The sequence below is a fragment of the Protopterus annectens genome, chromosome 5.part0 (assembly GCF_019279795.1).
Source record: "Protopterus annectens isolate FY-2018-M chromosome 5.part0, PAN1.0, whole genome shotgun sequence".
In the NCBI taxonomy this organism is placed as follows: domain Eukaryota; kingdom Metazoa; phylum Chordata; order Ceratodontiformes; family Protopteridae; genus Protopterus; species Protopterus annectens.
In genome coordinates this window covers 1,898,519,976-1,898,542,636 of record NC_056735.1, presented here as the reverse complement: position 1 = coordinate 1,898,542,636, position 22,661 = coordinate 1,898,519,976, and the positions used below count along the sequence as shown (strand labels likewise).

The following is a 22,661-nucleotide window of genomic DNA, read 5'->3' as shown; positions in this document are numbered from 1 at the left end:
CAATGTCCGAGGCATCTGTCGTTAAAATCTGACTCGCCTCTGGCCGGGTCACAGAGAGTCCCTTGTTTAGGTGACATTCCTGAGCCCACCACAAAAATTCTTTCTGAAGGCAAGGTATTATTTGAATGACAGTGTCCAAATCCTGGCAGTGCTGTGTCCATACATTTTGAGATACCATTGTAGCTTCCTCATATGCAGTTTGGCATTGGGAAGAACCAGAATACAAGATGCCATGAACCCTAATGCTTGAAGGACTGTCCTTGCAGTCAGCACGGACTGATGAGATAGTTGATGGAAGTAAAGTGATAGACTCTTTTGTTTGTCCGGGGTTAAAAAGGCCATCTGGGCTGCTGTATTCAGTCTCACACCCAGAAAGCACATGTCTTGAGAGGGTACTAGACTGGACTTTATTTCGTTCACAGAATACCCTAGGCATCTTAGCACTGCTATAACATATTCCAGATGCTGTAGAAGGTCTTCCTTTTCTTGAGCCAGAATCAGGCAGTCGTCCAAGTAAGGATAGATTTGAATACCTTTTAGCCTGAGGTAAGCTATCACTGGAGCCAGAACCTTTGTGAATACTCTGGGCGCAGTAGATAAGCCAAAGGGCAATGCAGAGAACTGATAATGAAAATTTCCAGTTCGAAAACGCAGATACTTCCTGCAACTTAGTCTTATAGGCACATGAAGGTAAGCTTCCTTGAGATCTAAAGTTACCATCCAGTGATCTTTGCCCAGCAGAGGCAAAAGCTGTTGTAACGTCAACATTTTGAACTTGGGAATGTCCAGATAAGTGTTGAGGATAGATAAATCCAAAATTGGTCTCCACGTGTTCCCCTTCTTTGGTACTAGGAACAGGCGAGAATAAAATCCTAGGCCCCTTTCTGATACAGGGACTGGCTGAATGGCCCCTATTTGGAGTAACAGAGAAATTTGCTTGAGAGCCTCTTTCCTTTGTGGAGGAGGAACATCTGGCATGCCTTTGAAAGGAGGCAATGTATGGAAATAAAACCTGTAACCGTGGTGAATGATATCCAACACCCATCTGTCTTGAGTAATTAAATCCCAATTTCCTTTGAAAAGAGACAGTCTTCCTCCCAAAGGAGCTGCCAGACGAGAATCTACTGGCAGCTGAAAAGGCAGGTCATTGGGTCTGTTTACGAAAGGACTGACCCCTGCCCTCACCAGAAGTCTGAGCAGGTGAACTCCCTGTTCTAGGCCTAAAAGAACCTTGAGCTCTGCCCCTACCACGTCTAGACCTACCCCTAGACTGGGAATCATAAGCAGGATATGTCCATCCCTTAGTAGGCCAATTTCTACTAAACTTCGGTGGCTGCACCTGCAAAAAATCTTTAACAGTTTGCATAGACTTAGCCTTGTCCTCCATTTTCTTTAAAACTGCTTCCACAGGTGAACCAAACAACACATCAGACTGTAAAGGAGCATCCAAAATCCTAGTCTTAACATGCTCAGCTAAATTCTGATCCCTCAACCAGGCATGCCTGCGAAGAACAGAACTAGTGGCAGCCACCCTCGAGGAGGCCTGTACAGCATCAAAACCACATTGCAAAGAATGTTTACCCACTTGTTCAGACACATGAACTAAATCCAGCAACTCTTTACACTCAATACCTTCCGCCAAAGCATCCACCTTAGATTTCAGTTGTGAAAGGAGATAATTTTGATATTTAAGCATGTGAAACTGACAATTCAACGCCCTCATGGCTAAAGTGGAAGAAGTATACACTTTCTTTCCCCATCTATCCAAAGCCCTTGCCTCTTTATCAGTGGGAACAGGATTTTTAACCACCGAGGCCTTAACACCTTTAGGTCCCTGAGAAACAGTTTCCGGGTCTGCCCTAGGACTCTTAAAAAGATACTTATGAGCTTCAGGCACCCTATAGTACCTATCATGTTTAACAGGAGCAGGAGGCAAAGAATCAGGGTTCAGGGAAGCCTCTGCAAAAACATCTTCCACCACATTCAACACAGGAGGTATAGCTAAGGGCCTATGCTGGGGCAAAAACAAGAATTCCCTAAGCCTTTTCCTGGAATCAGAGTAATCCTGGCCTTCCCATTTAAAGTGCTCCCTCATGGAATGCAGAGTCTCTGAAAATGAGAAATCCTCAGGAGGAGAAGCTGTAGGAGTGGAATCATCCACATCAGAATCAGAATAAGGAGGATACTCCTGCAAGTCTTCCGCTGAAGACTCAGAAGCCTCTGAACACTGTTCAAAACTATCAAACTCTGGTTCCACCCTAGGCCTCTTATCAGGAGGGGGCATAGAACCTCTAATCATAGTAATCAAATCTTCTGCCATTTTAAGCATATGTTTCTTAGGCACAGAACCTGAAATGCTAGGAGAAGCCCCCACTGAAGCAGAACTTGGCCTACCTCTCAAAGAAGTTTTGGCAACAGAAGGAGAGGCTCTAACTACCTTGGGAAGAGAGGGAAGAACAGTTACCTGAGAAGCCCCCTCAGCCTGGCCTACCTCCTGAGAAGGCACATCCTGTAACAGTAAAGTCTCTGCCTGAGACTCCAAAGAAACTCCTGGCAAAACCTCTGGCTCCACTGAGCCTTCTAAAGAACCGACGTCCGGGACTGCCGGTTCATCAACCCTAGGCTTCGCTGTTTTGTCCTTGCGCTTCTTGGATGAAGCGGCGCCGGAGCATCCGGCGGCATTTTATAATTGCAACGCTTCCCAAACACTAACCTGGCACAGTCTAACCTCCTCTTAATAGTGCGTTTGTTAAACCTAGCACAAGAGCGGCATCCAACAACGTCGTGCTCAGGCCCTAAACAAGGTATACACAAGGTATGGTAATCCCTATGAGGTATCTGTTTCCCACAAGAAATACAGTTATTCACTTTTTCTGACATCCGGTTAAATACTGAGGCAAGAAAAACCAAAATGTTCCCAACGGGTACTTAGCCAACTCTGATTCGGTCTGAAACTCCGGTTTCGGAAATATTTCAGAACGCCAACCTGCACTCGCAAAACTGCTTCTGCATCGGACCATGCGGCAAAAAAGACTGAGGATATGACGTCGGTCATGCGCATTAGTACCCTGACGTACTGACGTCAGTCTAATGCGCCCTGACCGACGTCAGCCATATACTCTGGTATTCGGGCCGACTGGACAGCGGACTACCCAATAGTAAGGACTGCAGCAATGTGGAACGAAGAACATCTAGGCCATATCTCAATGACAACAGTAGGAAGGTAACTGCAACATCCCTCTTATTTCTAAGCCTGCAGTATGCACTTATAATTTTCACAAATTTATAAACTACAGCAACAACCTTGAATGGAGCAATAATAAATAAGTAAATTTGCATCCAACTCCCTAAACTAAACCCATCACTGCATTCCCCTGCAGAACCTGAACTGGGTAGTACTATAAAAGACATTGTATACATAACTCACAGTGACACATAAAATACTGCACATTCCCTCAAACACCCTAGCCATCATTAATACAATTAAATTGTACAAGTCCAAAAGGAACCTTCGATCAAAGGAACAATTCCTAATAAAATCCCCAAAATCCAGCAACTCCTTACACTCAGTAAGAACAGCTAAATTAAGAAAGAGCATTCCCTTCATCATCAGACAAACAGCCTTCTTACTTTTAAAACCAACCTCTAACTACAACTGAATCATACTAGAATCTGCAAATGTTCTTGATCTCCAGGACCAAAATACCCGAATATTCAAGATTTCCTGTTCTCACTTACTAAACTATTTCATTCCAACTGGCTTTTTATGTCTTACTGAAGTGAAGCTATTGTACTCCTAAGAGGAAAGTATACATTATTGTTCTTGTATCAGATCATACATCAAGATGAATGCAGATACAAATTACATTACTTTAACTCATATATTTTTTATACGAGTTGAAACTGCTTACATCTAGGCTGATAATTTCCTACTCCACTGACGCTCTGTAATGCATACCAATGTCACTTCTTAGAACTTACTAGACTAGATCTTTGTGTGACAGTTCCTGATTAGTCTATTTACTATTATTATTTTCATTATTTTTGTACACCATCCTTTCTTTAGAGCTGGTTTAAACTTTGTTATATTGTACCTGTACTATTTCTTAGAGTTTTTCTCCATAGGCCACCTCTGAAAATGGTCACTGCAACCCAGTCAGACCTACCTGGTAAACAAAATCAAACAAATAAAATTCAAAAATGAACATAATCAAAAGAATATGAAGTTGCCATTCATAAAACACAGTCAACAAAGTTGCTAACTGGTAGAGATAAGCATGTGACACAGTGATTATTTACATATTACATTTCACTTTTCAAAAAACTTCTCTTCTTGGATGTGGAAAGATGAACAGGCAGAAGACAATCAGTGTGCCAGGAAAAACTATTCCTATCACATTTGATCTCAATTACAGAGAAACAAACTAAACAAAAAAAATATGAATACTTAAATAGTACAACTACATGCCTGTTTATATTCGCATAGGCTACAAAGTACTGCTTACAAAAAAGAAATTTCCAGCAGATAAAAATACGTATAAATGTCCATACTTACAGTGTTAATCGTTTCCAATTCATTGAAGTATGAAAGCTTCTGCTGTATACTTTCAGCCAGGTCAACAAGTTCGGACTGTTAAAAAAAATATACAACACAAGAGTGGAAGTTAACCAGATATCTGCAGTTAAATATCCATAAGCAGTAACACAGGGCTGATAAATGTTTCACTGGAAGCATCTTACCTGTGTTTGACTCCTACAACCTCTAAATGTCAGCATTGTGATTTTAAACAAACTACTTACTTGCCCATACCAACACTTCTGAGTCACCCCTAAAAAAATTGTACCTAGTTGTGTGTCTTAATACATTTCTGAGAATGACCTATCTAAAGAGTATTCCCCTTATTCTGAGATATAATGATTTCAGAGTAAATATATATGCAGTGGAAAATACTTTGAGTTATAATAAGAAAATATGACTTTGCCTGTCTTAAGATTAATTTAAAGGTTAGTGTTTACAATTTTCTAATGTTGAACATGTGCTGCAAACTTCTGTCATGCTGCCTTGTAAAAGACCAGGTATTGTTCCACCATATATGGGTCTGAAGTTCTGAGATGCTTTGTGCAGGTCCGATAATGGTCCATATGTAAAGGGTTTATTATTACATGAATTTTCCCATTACTGAGCAACTAATACTGAAAGGCAGAACGGCAAGCTTATTAACCATAATATTCTGATTTCATGGAGTGGAAGCATTCCCAGAAGGAAGGCAGAAAAGCAACAATCCTTTAAGGAGATGTTTGACCAGCCAGTGCTGAGCTACAGTTTGCCCACCATAATGTCACAATACACAGAGCTGACATATGAACATTGTTCATGCATTAACTAAAGCCCCATGTCATACAGAACCTGAGATGCAATGCATTCAGAACACTTTCAACTAGCAGGGTACTACTCTACTCAAACTAAGAACCATTTTCACATGAAAATATAGTTTTGCCATGTAAAGAGCTTCTTAGCAAACTAATCACTTAGATCCTGCCAACAAAACTGGTGAAATGACCGGATCTACACTAGCAGATACGTAACTAGGTGTAGCAGCTTGATGCACAAACTGTGATGGACATCCTAAAGCCAGGAAAATTGTGAGTACTATTAGGGACCTTAAAGCCTGAAACCACCCTCTTCTAAAACACAAAAGGGATACAGTATTAAAGGTTTGGTCTTTCTTCTTTGAATGTGCCAATAAAACGAGGAATTAGCAACAATGTTAGTAAAAGGGTTAAAAACCTCCCACTCCAAGGGACATAAAACACATTCACTGTTACTGTCACATTTACCCTGATGGACTGAGCAGAAAAGAGGGAGAATCACACTTTCCTGAATGTCAAGCATGCTGATCTAAGTGCTCCACTTCCAGAACATCCTATGCAGGCATACCCTCTCAATTCAGACCTTGAGAAAAGAACAGAGACCCAGCTAAAAGTACTTATCAGCTCATTAAGCACCTCAGGGATGGGAACAGCTGAGACAGTTAAGCCCCACTAGTCTGACCCAGATGAGCTTTGCCACCCTACACAGGAATATGACCTTGTGCACCCCCTGTTTTTAGGGTATCATATGACTGGACAGGTTGTCTGATTAAAAGTGAAGATGTTCTGCAAGCACCCCCTTCTCCAAGATCAGGAGCCAAGAGTACTACTGTGAGCTTCACCTGACTGATGTGCACCACTCTCTTTATGGGGAGTTCCACACTTCCTTCACTACGCGGAAGTAAATGAGGACCCACCCCAAATCATTAAGTAAAGTATTCACCATTAGATTCTATAATAGGTTCAGCTGCATAAAGATTAAACTCGCCAGAAAGACTAATGGGGATAGAGTTTTTTTTTTCAATACGGTGGCTGTAGTGTAAGCATCTAGAAACAAAGCTCTGGGCAGTTGACAGTTTAAATTCAGCCCTCACTTCACATATACTGTTACCATCTCCTCAAAATAACAACCTCTAATAATACATCACTACTTCCAAACCCTACAACCAGCTCCAATCTCCTCTGCAGCTCAGCTGCTTCTTAAACTCAAACCAAAAACTCTTGCCCCATTATATCTATCTGCAGACTACATCAAAATGACAGCTGACACTTTAGCCTACCCCACTTCAATCCTAATTAATATTCCATCATAGAAAGCTATGTCTCTGCAATCTGAAAAAAATGCTTACATACTACCTCTACATAAAGGAAGCCCATCTACTGACGTCAACTAAAGGTGTATAGCTATTCTATCACCTTTGGTAAAAGTCTTGGAGAAATGCATCCAATCACAGTTACTTAATTATGTCAAAAGTAACAGTATATTATCCCTTTCTCAACATGGTTTTCACCCTCTCCACAGCATTATAACTCTCTAGTTTCACCACCTCTATAAACCAGAACAGGTGTCACACCGCAAATTGCTACTAAAAACTCTCCCCATGGGTCTAACTCTACTTCACTGGGATGTTTTATTAGTTATCTAAGTGAAAGTCACAAATCCCCAATTCTGGTAGTATCTAGAGGAGAGTCTGAAGGGTCCATACTTGCTCCATTATTATTTAACAAATTTATAAATGCCTTCCGATCAGCAAAGAAACAGGCAACCTTAATCACATATGTTTAAGACTTAACCTTCATTTGCACAACCTCAAGTACTAACTCGGGAATCTCTCTCTTCCACTGTGTCACTGTTCTCTAATTCCTGGCTAATATTAAACCCAGGGAAAACTAAATGAATGTTACTTACCTCTAAGCAAAACTCTAACCAAAATTCACCTCTTTCAACTACTTCTGATCACACTAAAATCAAGCTTGTACCCACACTAAACTTCTAGAAGCTGTCTCTGATGGCACTATGAGATCTGAACACCATATAAAACAAGTAATAAAACTCAAAACACTATACACCCTATATCGCATTACACACCACATTGGTCTGACCAAGCCTGACAAACCACTGCCTCTTGTCTCTTGCTGCCAGCCCTAGTTTATGCTGTTCCTATATATTCGCCAGCTCAGCTTATGCTATGCTGATGAGGTCATAACAAGGCCGAAATATGCATATTCATAGCTAGTGGGGTTTGGCTTATTGGCCTGAAATTGTCCATTAAAATGACTTCAAATGTAAAAGTCATGGGCAATCAGAATTGCCATATAGCTGAAACACCTGATGTTCATAAGGGTTATTTGCATATCCCATGTGCCTCTGTTATAGGAAGTTTGGAAGGTCACTCATTGGAAGTTCTAGCTTGGCTTGAGTTTTCATTTAATTTTTTTCCGATTGTTTTTTCAGTGTGACCTTCTAACTTGTTGTTTTAATTTGTTATTTGGGATATTTTTGCAGTCACCCTAATGATAATGAACAACAGCTGGGTATAACAACCCTGTGTTTCTTATGCTTAGTCAAACACCAAGCTTATGCTATGCTGATGAGGTCATAACAAAGCTGAAATATGCATATCCAAAGCTAGTGGGGTTTGGCTTATTGGCCTGAAATTGTCCATTACAGTGACTTCAAATTTGAAAGTCATGGGCAATCAGAATCGCCATATAGCTGAAACACCTGATGTTCATAAGGGTTATTTGCATATATCCCATGTGCATCTGTTATAGGAGGTTTGGGAGGTCACTCATTGGACGTTCTAGCTTGGCTTGAGTTTTCATTTAGATTTTTCTGATTGGTTTTCATAGGTTCATACTAGGCTATCTGCCCAAGGGCATTTATAAGCCTAGCCCATAGTTATTTGGCTTTCGCCACCCATTTAGTTTGAATAAAACTATGCCTATTATTTTGCTGTGCCTCTGTCAAGCAGTGACACTGAAGTAATCCCTGGGGTATATCTGCGATCTCCCATCCATTGGTCAAGATTCCTCTTGAACAAGGCCAGCGAGGTGCTCTGCCTCACATGTACCGGGATTTTGTTCCACAGCATAGGGAGTCTCTGGGTGATGAATCTGTCCATCCAGCACGTTCTATTAATAACCGTGTCAAGGTTTAAGTCTCCCGCCTTGTGGTTCTGAGGGATCTAGATTTTTGAGGTGAAGCATATTCATCAAATCTGGGTTTGACATGGCCTTATATGTCAGGCACAGGTCACCTCTGAGCAAGCGGTATGAGACTGAATAGAGCTGGAGTTCTTTCAGTCGGGCAGCATAAGACATATTTTTGAGACCCTTTATCCTTTTGGTGAGGAACTTTTGGGGCCTTTCCAGCTGCTGCAGGTGTCGGGTCAGATACATTCCGAATGGGGCATTGTACTCAATCATAGGTCTAATGAGTGATGAGTACAGGGGGACGATGACCTCCCTTGATCTAGATGTGAATCCCTTCATGATCAGGTGGGCAATGTAGAAGGTTTTCCTAACTACTTTAGCAACATGAGTGTCAAACGAAAGGCTACTGCCAACCTGGGTCCCCAGATCCCTGATGACTTCTTCTGTGCTCAGTGGACTGCCACCTATATGGTAGCTAGGGGTAACCTTGTTTTTCCCGAATGGTATGACTATGCATTTCTTGGCATTTAACTTTAGGCCATGGCTCTGGCACCAGTTATCCGTTTCTGTGAGGCCCTTCTGAAGGATATCTGTGTCAGATGTGTTTTCGACTATGGCCAGTTTGCAGTCATCTGCAAACTTTGTCAGCCATAACCCTCCTGCGTTTGCTTGTACTTCAGAAAAGTAGATGCCGAACAAGAGTGGACCCAGGACTGAGCCCTGTGGGACACCACTTGTGACAGGCTTTGAGTCTGACATGGCTCCAGCAACTCTGACCCTGTGGGTTCTGTCACTTAGCCAGTTTGCAACCCATCTTGTGATGTATGGGTTTACATTCAAGCTGATGAGTTTTTCGATGATACCTGAGTGGGGTATTGTGTCGAAGGCCTTTGCCAGGTCAAGGTAGGCTGTATGGACTGCCTTCCCTCATCAATGGCCTTGGTGACTGTCTCAAAAAGTCAACCAAGTTTAAAAGGCATGATCTGCCTTTGACAAAGCCAAACTGGGTTGGATCCAAAGTCTGCAAGTTCCTATGTCTTTATTTATGAGTTCCATTATGATCCTCTCCATGGCTTTGCAGATAAGGCTTGTCAAGCTAATGGGACGGTAATTTCCAGGGTCGGTGGAGGCACCGCCCTTGTGAAGTGGGACCACAGTCGCCGTGCGCCACTCCTTGGGTGCGTATCCTGAGGTGAGGCTAAGATTAAGCAGCTGTCCTAACTGCCCGTTTAATTCGTCATTGAGTTCGTGGAGCACACAGCCGGGACACCATCCGTCCCATGGATGCTGTGTTTTTGCTTTGGAGAGAGCAGTTCTCACCTGGGCGTTGGAGATGTTTGGGGCTACAATCCTCTGGTATAGATATCTCTCCTTTTGGGGAGGGGGAGAAGTTTGCACTGAACCTGTCAGCCAGTATGTTGGCAATGTGTGTAGGTTCAGTAATCTTCACATCATTTTGAACTAATTCTGAGCATATCTGGGAGTTTCCTCCTAGGTTTCTAACATAGCTAAAGAAGGCCTTATGATTGTCTTTTGAGTCCTTGGCTATTTTTCTCTCAAAATTTGCCTTGGATGATTTTATGAGAGCTCTTAGTTTTTACTTATAATGATCAAAGGTGTCTTACCTTTCAAGGATTTTGCTCTATCTTGTAGTAGCTTCCTCCTTTTGTTGTAGAGCTTGTTTATGGCTGGGGTCCACCAGACTGGACGCTTGCCTTTGGTACAAAGAGTCTTAGTTTTGTTTGGGATTGCCTGATCCATGCAGTCCTGTAGGTGCTGGTAGAAGGCATTTGTAAGTGATTCAGCGGTTTGAGTAATGTTTACCACTGGCTCAGGGGCCTTAAAGGAGACCACACTAGTTTTTAGAAGTGTGAAATCAGCTTTTGAGAAGTTTTTCACTGTGGTCTTTTTTATTTCAGGTGGGGGCGGGATGAGGACCTCCAGCGAGATTAGTTTATGATCTGATCTCACCAGTGAGGGGTATACTTCCAGTGTTGAACATTGTGATCCCATGTTCGTGATGATGAGATCAAGTATGTTTTCTCCTCTTGTGGGGATGGTGACTAGTTGTTCCATGGCATTTGAGTTTATGAACTCCAGGAACTTTTGGGCTAGAGTGTTTGGGCTTGAGTGTGACCTTCTAACTTGTTGTTTTAATTTACAAACTCAGATGTTAGAAAAATGTTAAAACAGACTAGCTAAGCTTGCTGCAAATATGCCCTATCAAATCCACCACTGCATGGCCCCAAAAACCTTAAAGTGGTTTGAACTACTCCTCTGCCTAAACTTCTCACAACTACACATCACTCATAACAGCATCTATCATCCTGAAATCAATGCTATACTGACCTATTCTCTACATTGAGCACTCCAGTCCACAAACAAATTTCAGCTCTTACAACATAAAGCTAACAACTCTGCAAGGAACTCTCTGTACTCCTCTCATGTCACAAAACTTTGGAACTCTTATCCCCTTTTCATTAAAAAAGGACAATAACCTTAAAGCTTTTAGTTACAACTAAACACATCATTTAAATTACTGTTAGCTATGCTTACTCCTTATTAAATTCTGCATACTCTTTCACTTCCATAAAAATTTTACATTGTCTTCTCTCAGCCTCTCTCTTCACAAATTAACACACAATGTTGAAACTACTCTCTCTAATCCCTCTTTCTATTCCCCCATTTTTCTTCTGAAATTAGTACCGTTCTTCAATTCTTCTGCTTCTCCTTTATCCATTTTTCTTGCTACTAAAAGCATTCTCTGTTTCTTTTCCCTCCCTTTCTTTCTTTAACTAGTATGTTCATCTCTCAGAATTTCTTTATCTATATGCCTTTTACTTAACTGATTTCATTCATTACACTTCTTTTTTCAGCTTGCCCATCTGGTCTCGTCTGCATATATTTCTGTATAAATTTTCAATGTAATTTGTAACTACTGTACTACTACAACTATACAATAATTTTTAATTTTCTGTACTTTTATGTAAGCACTGGAGCTTTTCTCCCTGGTCCACCACTGAAAAGGGGCTTTCACCCAGTCGTACTTTCTCTGTAAACAAAAGCAAATAAATTAGCAAAAGCCTGCAAATTATTGTACACTGGTAACAGAAATTGGTAGCTGAAGTGACCACAAAGTCCAGGTAGTCAATAAAGAATAGAAAAAAGTAAAGTAAAAGGGTTAGCAACAGTGAAAATTCAGAAGGAAAATGAAAGCAGTGCAGTGGAGCACAGCTAAGAAAAGCATGTGGTAATGGCAGCTGAAGGAGAAAACTCATCAATCACTCTAGCGAGAAAGACTGACCAAAGATTTTCAACACAAGTGGTCCCTGTTGGAATAGAAAGGAACCAATACCAAAAGGATGCAGGAAATAGATGCTTTAACCAGCCAGAGAAAAAAGTTGATATGCAAGCTGCTGAAAAGCAAATGAAAGAAAAATAGAACAGCAATTAAAATATGACCATGTGGTACAGAAACTAACTAAACTCAAGGACAGGTCACCCAGAGATAACTTGAAGTTTGCTGCAGTATCACAGCAAACTGAAGGGAATGATTGTACAGACTTTACAAGAAAGTGCCCCAACACATGGACTGAAGTTTCTGCTGATAGCAGTAAAACAGAAAAAGCACAGAGTAAGTATTCACAATTTGAGACTGAGAAAGAAGCAGACACCTGCACTGATTGAAGTGAAGACATATCAGCTAAAGAAGGAAATTATTTATATTTTGTGGAGGAAGGGAATGATCTTGAAGGTTGGAAACAATTGTTTAAATGAATAATGACTTTCCAAAAAACATGAACTAAAAGAAATGTTTTTCTTTCTTCCATAAGGACCTGCAGAGTAATTAAATTTTTTTGTTTCAAGTACTGTATCCTGCATTACTTTGAGCCTTCTATCAGATTTACAACCTACACAGAACCTTGACAGATAAAAGCTAGAGGCAGCTGAAGAAGCAACTAGTCAACAGTTGCAGAAATGCAAACCATGAACACTTCAAGGGAGAGATTTCTTGTGAAGTCTTTTCTTGTTTTCCAAATGAAAATGATGGATAAAACAAAGGAGATTAAACATTTTATAAAAACTGGAAGACTCTATAAAACATATGCTCTAGGAACACTGAATGAGGACACCATATAAACGATAAATGTTTACATGGAAAAGGATGTGACAATTGAAATGTAAGCTACATTCTGAGTGACACCTTAAAAACTCTGAAATCAGTAAGTACTAGGTACAAAAACTATCTGACTAACTAAATGCAATATATATCAACATTTTACTTAAGATGAAAGTTTGTACTTCACTGTCTAAGGAGCAATTTTGCATACTGTTCTCAAACTATAACTTGCATTTATGTTGCTTTTAATAAAGACACTATGACTCTGTGGAAAGGAGGAAGTAAACAAGTACATGAAAAATGAAACTAAAACATTATATGGCTTAAAACCACTGAGATCAGTAACTAGCAGTTTGAAAATAACTACGCAATTCCATCTTGATGTCACTACAAGCAGTCAGATACAAGCTCCCGTTTAAATGAAAAAAGAAACATAACACATTACGTGATGGCAACTGACAGACAATGCTATATAATGTTATTTCTGAAAATGCATGTTTTGGAATTTGTGCATAACTAATGAGACAAATGTGTTGATTGAAAGGCTAGATAGCAAAAGTATCAAAAATAATGCACTGGAAACATTAACTGAATGAAGTTGATTAAATGCAGGTGGTTGCTTGGTATAACTAAAATGCAAAATCCGATCACTTTAGGTGATTGGATTACTGACACTGCAATGCAGCATCAAGGAGGTGTTGTACACCTAAGTGTGCGGTCCTTCAGATAAGATGTTAAACTGAGGTCCCACCTGCTTGGTTTGGAGGCAACTCAGGTGGATGTAACAAATCCCATGGCATCCCCTGAAGAGAGACCACTAGTCTAGTGGGACTAATCTGGTCAACAAAGAATAAATAAAATAAAATATGCGCACTGGTAATGTTTTAAAAGGACTGAGATCAGTAAAGTACAGTTTTGTACCTACCATAAATGTAGATGTCCGATAGATATGCAACTGCAGTCATAACATATGGGTTGTCCTGCCTCAGGCAGCCCTCGGTCGGCCGGATTCCAAAGTCTGGGTCCGACGTCGGCTGATGTCGCATTTCTCTCCGACGTCATGGCGGCTGGAGTACATAAGCATCAGCCGACGCCCTTTTCTTCAGTGTTTCTTGCCCCAGATGCCAGGTGCCCTCCAAGGAAGGCTGTAATCAAATTGGAAGACAAAAACAGGATTCCAGACAAATAAATGAGCAATAAACAGATACACCATAACAGATATCCCCAGCTAAGAGAAACAGGGATAGGAGTGGACCCTAGGCATAGAGGGGTATGGAGGGAGGGAAAATCCGACTGCAGTTGCATATCTATCGGACATCTACATTTATGGTAGGTACAAAACTGTACTATGTCCTTCAAGAATGCAACTGCAGTCATAACATGTGGGTAGAATACCATAGCTTAGCTGGGGGAGGAGGAATGCTCTAGGAAAAAGATGGTGTGGCAATCAAACCCTGCAGGACTGCCGAAGCAAAGCCTGCTCTAGATATGGAGTATAGAGGGAGATCGTAGTGTTTGGAGAATGTATGCACGGAGCTCCATGTAGCAGCTTCTAGAATGTCCTTAGTAGGTACCCCTCTTAAGAATGCTGTAGAGGTGGCTGTAGCTCTGCTGGAATGAGGTCTGACATTGGCTGGAACAGTCTTTCCATGAAAGGAATAACAGAATCTGATGCAATGTCCAATCCATTTTGAAATAGTCTGTTTTGAAATTGCTTTTCCTTGGACTGCAGGGGCGTAAGCTACAAAAAGTTGTTCAGACTTCCTACTGGTCTTGGTTCTGTCCAGGTAGTATTGAAGTTGTCTGTGAATGTCCAAGGTATGTAACAGTCTTTTTCCCCCTTATTCTCAGGATTGGGGTAAGCAGGCAGATGAATGGCTTGATTTAAAGAAACCCTAGATACCACCTTTGGCATAAAAGTAGGGTTGGTCCTTAATGAAGCTCTGTCTCTGTGGAAAATTATGAACGGTGGTATTGCCATTAGGGCCTGTAGTTCCGAAACCCTTCTTGCTGAAGTAATTGCCAACAGGAAAGCTGTCTTCCATGAGAGAAATTGCAAGTCAACTGAAGCTGCTGGCTCAAATGGAGGTAGAGTCAGTTTTTCTAGGACAAAATTGAGGTCCCAGGCTGGCACCGGGGCCTTTCTTGGTGGCTTAATGTTCTTGATTCCCCTGAGGAATTGCCTTAGCAAAGGATGTGAAAAGACAGGCGGATCAGTGTTATATCTAGCTGAAATAGCTGATGCATGTATCTTTATGGAAGAATATGAGAGGCCATTCTTTAGCATATCTGCCAAATATTCCAAGATGAGTGGGATGTTCAACAATGATGCATCATGTCCCTTGCTGGTATTCCAAATGCTGAATCTCTTCCATTTTGCTAAGTAAACCTTTCTGGTGGATGGTCTTCGAGCCTCTGTTAGTATCCGCTGAACTTCCTTGGAGAGAGATAGGTTGAGGTTATTCATGGTATCTCCCAGGCTGTTAGCTGCAGTGTCTGAAGGTTTGGATGAACTGTTTTGAAGTTGTGTTGAGTCAAAAGTAGAGGCCACTGGGGAAGGGCCCACTTCCTGGTGTGACATATGCTCCGCAGTAGTGGATACCAGTGTTGTCTTGGCCAGTCCGGAGCTATTAGGATTCCCTTGGGTCTCTCTGCTTTGATCTTTAGTAATACTGAGGTCATCAGTGGCAGAGGTGGGAATGCATAGATTTTTAGGAAGTTCCAGTTGAATGAGAGAGCATCTATTTTCCAAGCTTGTGGATGGTATGTCCTTGAGCAGAATTTTTGTAGATGATAGTTGAGGTGAGAGGCAAATAGGTCTACTTCTGGCCTGCCCCATGTCGAAGTGAGCTGTGTGAAGATCTTCGGATGTAACCTCCACTCGTGTGGATCTGTGAAATTCCTGCTTAGGCTGTCTGCCAGCACATTGTCTTTGCCTGGAACAAACTGGGATTGTAACTGAATGTTTAGGCTCAGTGATTTTTCCCAAAGATGCATTGTCAGTCTGCAAAGGGGGTAAGAATGGGTGCCCCCTTGCTTGTTTATATACCACATCACAGTGGTGTTGTCTGTCCGTATCAGTAAATGGCCTTGCTGAAGTTGGTGTTGAAAGGCCTCGATGGCATGCATTACTGCCAGCATTTCCTTTTGGTTTACATGCAGATGTGTTTCCTTTGGAGACCATTGTCCTTGTATACACCCCTGCCTTCCATGTGCGCCCCCATCCAAGGTCTGAGGCATCTGTGGTCATGGTCTGTGTTATCTGTGGTTTTTTGAATGATATACCTGTGTTTGCCTGGCTCACCGAGGCCCACCATAGGAATTCCTTTTGTAGGCATGGAATGAGCGGTATGGTTGTCTCCAAGTTGTTGCTGTGCTGAGACCAAAGGCTTTTTAGGTACCATTGAAGCTCTCTCATGTGTAGTCTTGCTAATGGAACCAGGAGAATGCAGGATGCCATGTAACCCAGGGCCTGTAGGAATCTCCTTGCAGTCATCTGGGTAAGTTTTGCTAAACCTTTGAAGTAATGAGTTAACTTCTCTTGCTTGTCTTCTGTTAGGTAAGCCATTTGAGAGGCAGTGTCTAATTTGGCTCCTAAGAAGATTATTTGCTGGGATGGCTGAAGTCTTGACTTTTGGAAGTTGACTGTGTATCCCAGAGCTTGAAGTAATTGTATGACATAGTCCAAGTTTTTTGTCAACATCAATTTGTCGTCCGCTTGTATGAGGCAGTCGTCCAGGTACGGGTAAATTTGGATCCCCTGGAGCCTGCAATGAGCAATTACTGAAGCCAGGCATTTTGTGAATACTCTGGCAGTAGATAAGCCAAATGGCAATGCTGAGAATTGATAATGCTCTGGCCCTGCAAGAAATCTGAGGTATCTTCTGCAGCTGTGTCTGATGGGGACATGCAGGTATGCCTCCTTGAGGTCCAGAGTAATCAGCCAAGACCCCTGGCCCAGCATGGGAAGGAGTTGCTGTAGAGTCAGCATTTTGAACTTTGGTACTATGAGAAAGGTGTTTAATGCGGACAAATCCAGTACTGGTCTCCACTGAGATTCTTTTCTTGGAACAAGGAATAGTCTTGAGTAAAACCCCTGGCCTTGTTCTTGTTGTGGAACTCTTTCTATTTCTTTCATCCGAGTCAGCAGAGAGAGTTGCTTGATAGCCTCTGCCCTCTGGTTTTGTGGTAGGTTTGGCATGCCTTGTTTTCTTGGTAAGGTATGAAAATGGAACCTGTAACCTCGGTCTATAATGTCCAAAATCCATTTGTCCTTTGTCAGTCTGTGCCAATTTTCTGCAAACAGAGATAATTTCCCGCCTAAGGGAGCTTCTATTTGTTCCCTGGTAGGCGGAAGTAGAGGAAAGTCATTGAGATTGTGGCTGTGGGGCAGGTGAAACCCCTGTTTCACTTCTTTGGTTTCCTGGCTGCCATTGTCGTCCCCTGTAAGGACCTCTGTATTGTCCTCTTCCTCGGCCACGTCTGTTTTTAGCCCTTTGAAACTTTTCAGGATTAGGAAAGGACCAATTTTTTGAAGGCCAATTCCTACTGAATCTGGGGGGTTGAACCTGGAGGAAATCTTTCACCGTCTGAACTGATTTTGCTTTTTCCTCGATGGACTTCAACACATCCTTAGCATTAGAACCAAAAAGCTTGTTGTTTTCCAAAGGTGCATCCAGAAGTTTTGCCTTTACATGATCTGGTAGAGGTTGATCTTTTAACCATGCATGTCTATGAATGACTGCCCCTGTCATAGCTGCCCTACATGAAGCTTCCAGTGCATCATATCCACACTGCAGGAAGTGATTGCTTACTTGCTGAGAGTTATGTACAGCTTCCTGCAAAGCCTTCCTGTCTAAAGGATCAGGAGCGGCCAATGTTTTCTGTAAATCTTCAGCGAACTCTGCCCGGCGCCTGAGAGTGCGCTTGTTGAAGCGAGCACAGGCTACACAGGCCGAGACGTCGTGGTCTGGGCCAAGGCAAGGAAGACAGTAGGAGTGGAAATCCTTATGAGGTATTTGTTTACTACAAGAAAGACAATTGTTAACTTTTTCAGTAATTTCTGACATCGGCTGAGGCAAGAAAAGGTCCCCAACGGGTACTTAGCTTTTTTGATGACTTCGGAATCGAAGAATACAGGAGCTGACCGACCGGCACTTGCGAACTGCTTCTGCTTCGGGCACCGCGCGGCAAGAAAGACTGAAGAAAATGGCGTCGGCTGATGCTTATGTACTCCAGCCACCCTGACGTCGGAGAGAAATGCGACATCAGCCGACGTCGGACCCAGACTTTGGAATCCGGCCGACCGAGGGCTGCCTGAGGCAGGACAACCCATATGTTATGACTGCAGTTGCATTCTTGAAGGACATCTGCCAGGAAGACAATAACTACTTCATTTCATCTTGTTGACACTACATGTTTTCTGATAAACGTTTGAATGAAAAATGAAACTAATGTGATGGAAACCACCAAACAATGCTGTATAATGTTAATTCTGGTAATATATACACTACATCCAGGAATGCATGCAAAATTAATGAAACAAGTATACTAACTGAAAGTACGTTAGATAGCAAGATTCACAAAAACAATAACACTGTAAACACTGGGGAAAGCTGATTAAGTACAAGATGTTGTTGGGTATGACTAAAATGTAAAACAACTACACTTGAAAAGTGTTGTAAAACCATTGAAATCAGCACCACTGATGAGATTAATACTTCATTTCATTTTTTGTTGCATCAATTGTCAAATTTCAAAGTGAATACTTCTCTGTAGACTAAATGTCTGAGGTACTCTTAAAATGCAAATTGCCTTCCTTGACAAGATGTGATTAATTGCAAGAGGGTATTGTTACCGTGCCTGGATAATAAAGCTTAAGCTTTTAAAATCTGTTACACTGAGACATTCATCCTGCAGCCTGTGTACATGCTAACATATTTGTAAAAATGAATACAAAATAATCCAGACAACACAAGGCATAGCTTTAGGAAAAAAAAACTGTCAAATGAAATAATCAGTGATTTATATTTATTCTTCACCAAGATCAGAAGAGAAGTCAGAAAGCACTGAAAGATGTTAACAATGCTGTTTTGCACAGAAAGACACTTCCACAGCTTTGAAAACATATGCACATCATTAATATGTTTACATTTGGGGGTAGAGAGGGAACTGTGTGTTCTAAAGAATTATGTTTGGTTGGGAGATTACACAAAAATATATATAGAGTGGCACCAAATCTGAAAGAAACAGCCTAAGGAGGACCACAGCATACCTCTCAACTGTACAGATTTTTGCAGAATGCCCAGACTTTTTTCTCATATTTTTGGTATGGTCTTCATAACATTTTGGTTTTCTGGTAAATCTCTGACAAAGCATTGAGAACTGAAGTCAAAAAGTAATGACATAAAAACAAATTATCTAGTAATCTCTTAGTAGATAATCAAAATGTTAATTTATGGTACATAATTGGTATTAATTTATAATATAATATTGCAAAACCCACCAAATTAAACATAATAAATCATATTTATAGCAATATTAGAACATTTATAAACTCAAACTTGGACGTAAAACTATGGTGGGATTTATTAATTCCCTTCAGGATTTCTAAAAATTTTACCTACAGAATTCACAAAAATGTTTTTTCAAGACTGGGATTCAAAACAATTCATTTGTTGGCAGCATTGCATAAAAGAACGAACAGTATTACAGTCTCATGAAATAAAAAATATTTATAATATCTCAGATTCTGACTGGATTATTTTACATAGTATTCTTTCTCATGCTCAAAATCTTTGTAGAATAATAAATAACTCCTCATTTAAAACTAAACCCAAGTTGATTGTTCATATTCAAAATATGATATACAACAAACATAATTGGCCAAATTTAATTTCTAATCTTTATAAAAATCCTAATAAATTGCAAAACTATACCCAAACAAACATTTTGGAAATTTATTGATAAGGTCAAATTTTAAATATGTCTCCAGAAGTCAAATCCAATCTACTATTTTCTGTGAAATTAACTTCCAATCTCCAAATGCGGAAAATTTTTACATGGAAATTCTTACACAGAGCTTTTTATACTCCCAATCTTCTTTCGGCTTTTCCCGGTTAGAGGTCGCCACAGCGGAACTCCGGTCCGGTAATGATTGGCAGTAGATTATTACGTACCAAGTTGCCAGCCCTGACGCACAACCTTCAACAAAGGTACACCCATTCACACGTCTCCACACAGAAGACGCTTTAGCTGAGTATCAAACAGGGCGTCTTACTATGAGGCTACAACGCTACCGCAGCACCACCACCGCAGTGTTTTATACTCCCAATAAAGTTGCTAAAATACAATCATCTGCCACTGTTGTTTGTTGGAGATGTTCTTTGGTATGTTCAGCTGATTGGGAACACATTATTTATAGCTATAATAAAATGAATAAGTATTGGGTTGACACAGGTAAATTTTGCCAAGCTTTATTTTCAGATACATTTATTTTATCCAAATCTCTAATTCTATTGAATGTAAACATCATGAATACTATGTCGATAAACAATTTTTATCTCCTCTTGACTATTTTAGCAGTGGCAAGAAAATGTTTAGCTAGAAAATGGAAATCATCTGCACCACCCACCTTTGAAGAGTTTATTTTATTATTGGAAGAATCAGCTTTCATTGAAACAAAAGTCAAGGAAACAAGAATTCACCCCAAGAAATGGATTGATAATCCTTGGATCAAATTTCATGGTTTAATAGAAACTCTTAAAACATCTCATTCCCTATAATCTTGACTGAATGTTGTTTATATATTTTGATTGTATACTGGTAAATGAACAGTTTTATTTATGTCTTGTGAAATATTACTCATATTAGGCTAAATGTAAACATTGTGTATAGTTATCTACTCAAAACTTATATTAGAATGTTTGTAATATTCCCATGTGTTTAAGTTTAATAAAAACATTTTGAAAAAAAAAAAAAGTAATGACAGGCATTTGAATTTCAGACTACATTCCCTTCAGAAAATGCATGCTAATGCAAATCCTCTTACTCTATCAACTTTCTATGTTTGTAAAAGTAGCATTTAAAATTGTCCATATTTTTGGGCCTTTGTTCCCCCATTATTTATTGCTTTGTCCAGATTTCCTGTTCTAAGAGGTTGAGGGGTATGAGGACCAGTTTGTTAAAGAATAAACAAACTAAATGGCACAGCTTGATTTACTGGTAAGGAATATTAATGAGCTAGTAGATAAGAGAAGGTACTGACTTACAAATCATACCTCTCAACCTCTTAAAGCAAGAAATCTGGACAAAGCTATCAGTAATGGGGGGGGGGGGGGGGGCAAAGGCCCAAAAATAAGGACACTTTTTAAATATTGGTCTTACAAACTTAGAAAATTGATAAAATTACATTTTTTGTTAGTGTGAATTTTCTGAAGCTTATGAAGCCTGAAACTCAAATGTGTGTCACTACTTTCTGACTTCGACCCTCAATGATTTACCAGAAAACTACAATTTTATGAGGAATGGACCCAAACTATTAGACAAAAATCTGGGCATTCTGCAAAAATCTGTACAGTTGAGATGTAATGCTTACAATAGCAATGCACAAATAATGCTATAGGAAATGCACCTGACTTAGAGAATATGAATATTTTGTAAAAAAAAAAAAAAAAACTGAGGAGAGTTTCCTTTCTTGGAACAGAAGGAATGTGCAAAAAATTAGTCTCAATATAAATTAAAAAGGGTACATGAATAAAGACAGAGGAACAAATGAAGGACAGGCAGGGAAGATTCAGTGTGGCAAGGGGTTGTTGGTTACGTGTAAGAATCATAATGACTGTACTAAATATTCCACCAAAAGCAGTGAGAAAAAAATATAAAGAATACTAAGGTATGTTACAACCTTTCATCAAAGATGTTATGTTGGTAGCAGTAGACTAGCAACTATATGAATTAAGAAAGAGTTCTCTGGGTGACCAAGATAGCACAGAATACTGGCTGAGGACAGATTCTTGAAAAATATGTGCAGATATCTACCCTTACTGATCAAATTTAAAGTAAACGTTATTGTTATTTAGAACTACACACATGTAGCCTAAACGAAATTTCGTGCATCAGCTCAATTCTTGAAATTACAAAGGAAAGTGAAATAACACATACAGGTAAAGGAATAAATATAACTAACAAATACAATACTACTCCCATTACATGCAAGAAAGAGCAGAGACATTTACCAACTCTCGTATAAAAAAAGAACACCCTCCCCTGCATTAAATTAACTACCCTATTTAAAGTAATAATAAACACACTACAGATGTAATGAAAATAAGAGAGACTGAAGTAAATTATACACATTTTTTCACTGAAATATGGTTCATGGCAAGGATTAAAGAGATGTTACATATCAAAAAATACTGTAACATGGTCAGACCCATGCAAACACGTCCACTGATACTGTCAGATGAGGCACCTACAAAAATTAAGCTTTGTAAGGGTATACTGTGAAACACTGACATTTTTCAAGATTTTTTCTGAAAAAGAAACTACTTAATATTTCAGTTAAAATTTAATCTGTCCAGTTATTAGATATGAACCTATGCAGTAACGAGATTGCAAAGGATTATATTGATTATACACTGAACATTAGAAATGTGGTCATAATGCAAGCAAATGACACATGGAATAAGTCTCAATAGGTATCTAGATGGCTTAAAAAACTAACAGATTTATAGAAGTAAAAAAGAATAAGTGGCTCAAAACAGGTTGAATACCAAACAAAAGAAGCTTGAATGTTTATGCAAGAGTGCTTAGAAAGCAACAGTTTTAAAAATATACAATACATTTCAGTTAACTGTCACCCATGTGGATTGGTAGATGCAGGATAACTGCAGTTTCTGGTTGTTTGAGAGTTGCTATTAAAAATAGGCCTGACTAATATTGTACCCTATACTATTTGTTTGGTTTCACTTGTTCTCAGGTTGGGGAAGATGGAATTTATTCCTATCTTCCTTTT

General features: G+C 40.0%; 1 protein-coding gene across 1 annotated transcript in view; it reads right to left on the bottom strand.

Moving 5' to 3' along the window:
- COG3 (component of oligomeric golgi complex 3) overlaps nucleotides 1–22,661 on the bottom strand; it is a 1,722,808-nt gene that overhangs the window by 1,318,109 nt on the left and 382,038 nt on the right. The window contains exon 5 of the mRNA XM_044072049.1: nucleotides 4,556–4,630. Coding sequence (XP_043927984.1) covers nucleotides 4,556–4,630 — 75 coding nt within the window. The remainder of the gene's footprint in view (nucleotides 1–4,555; nucleotides 4,631–22,661) is intronic.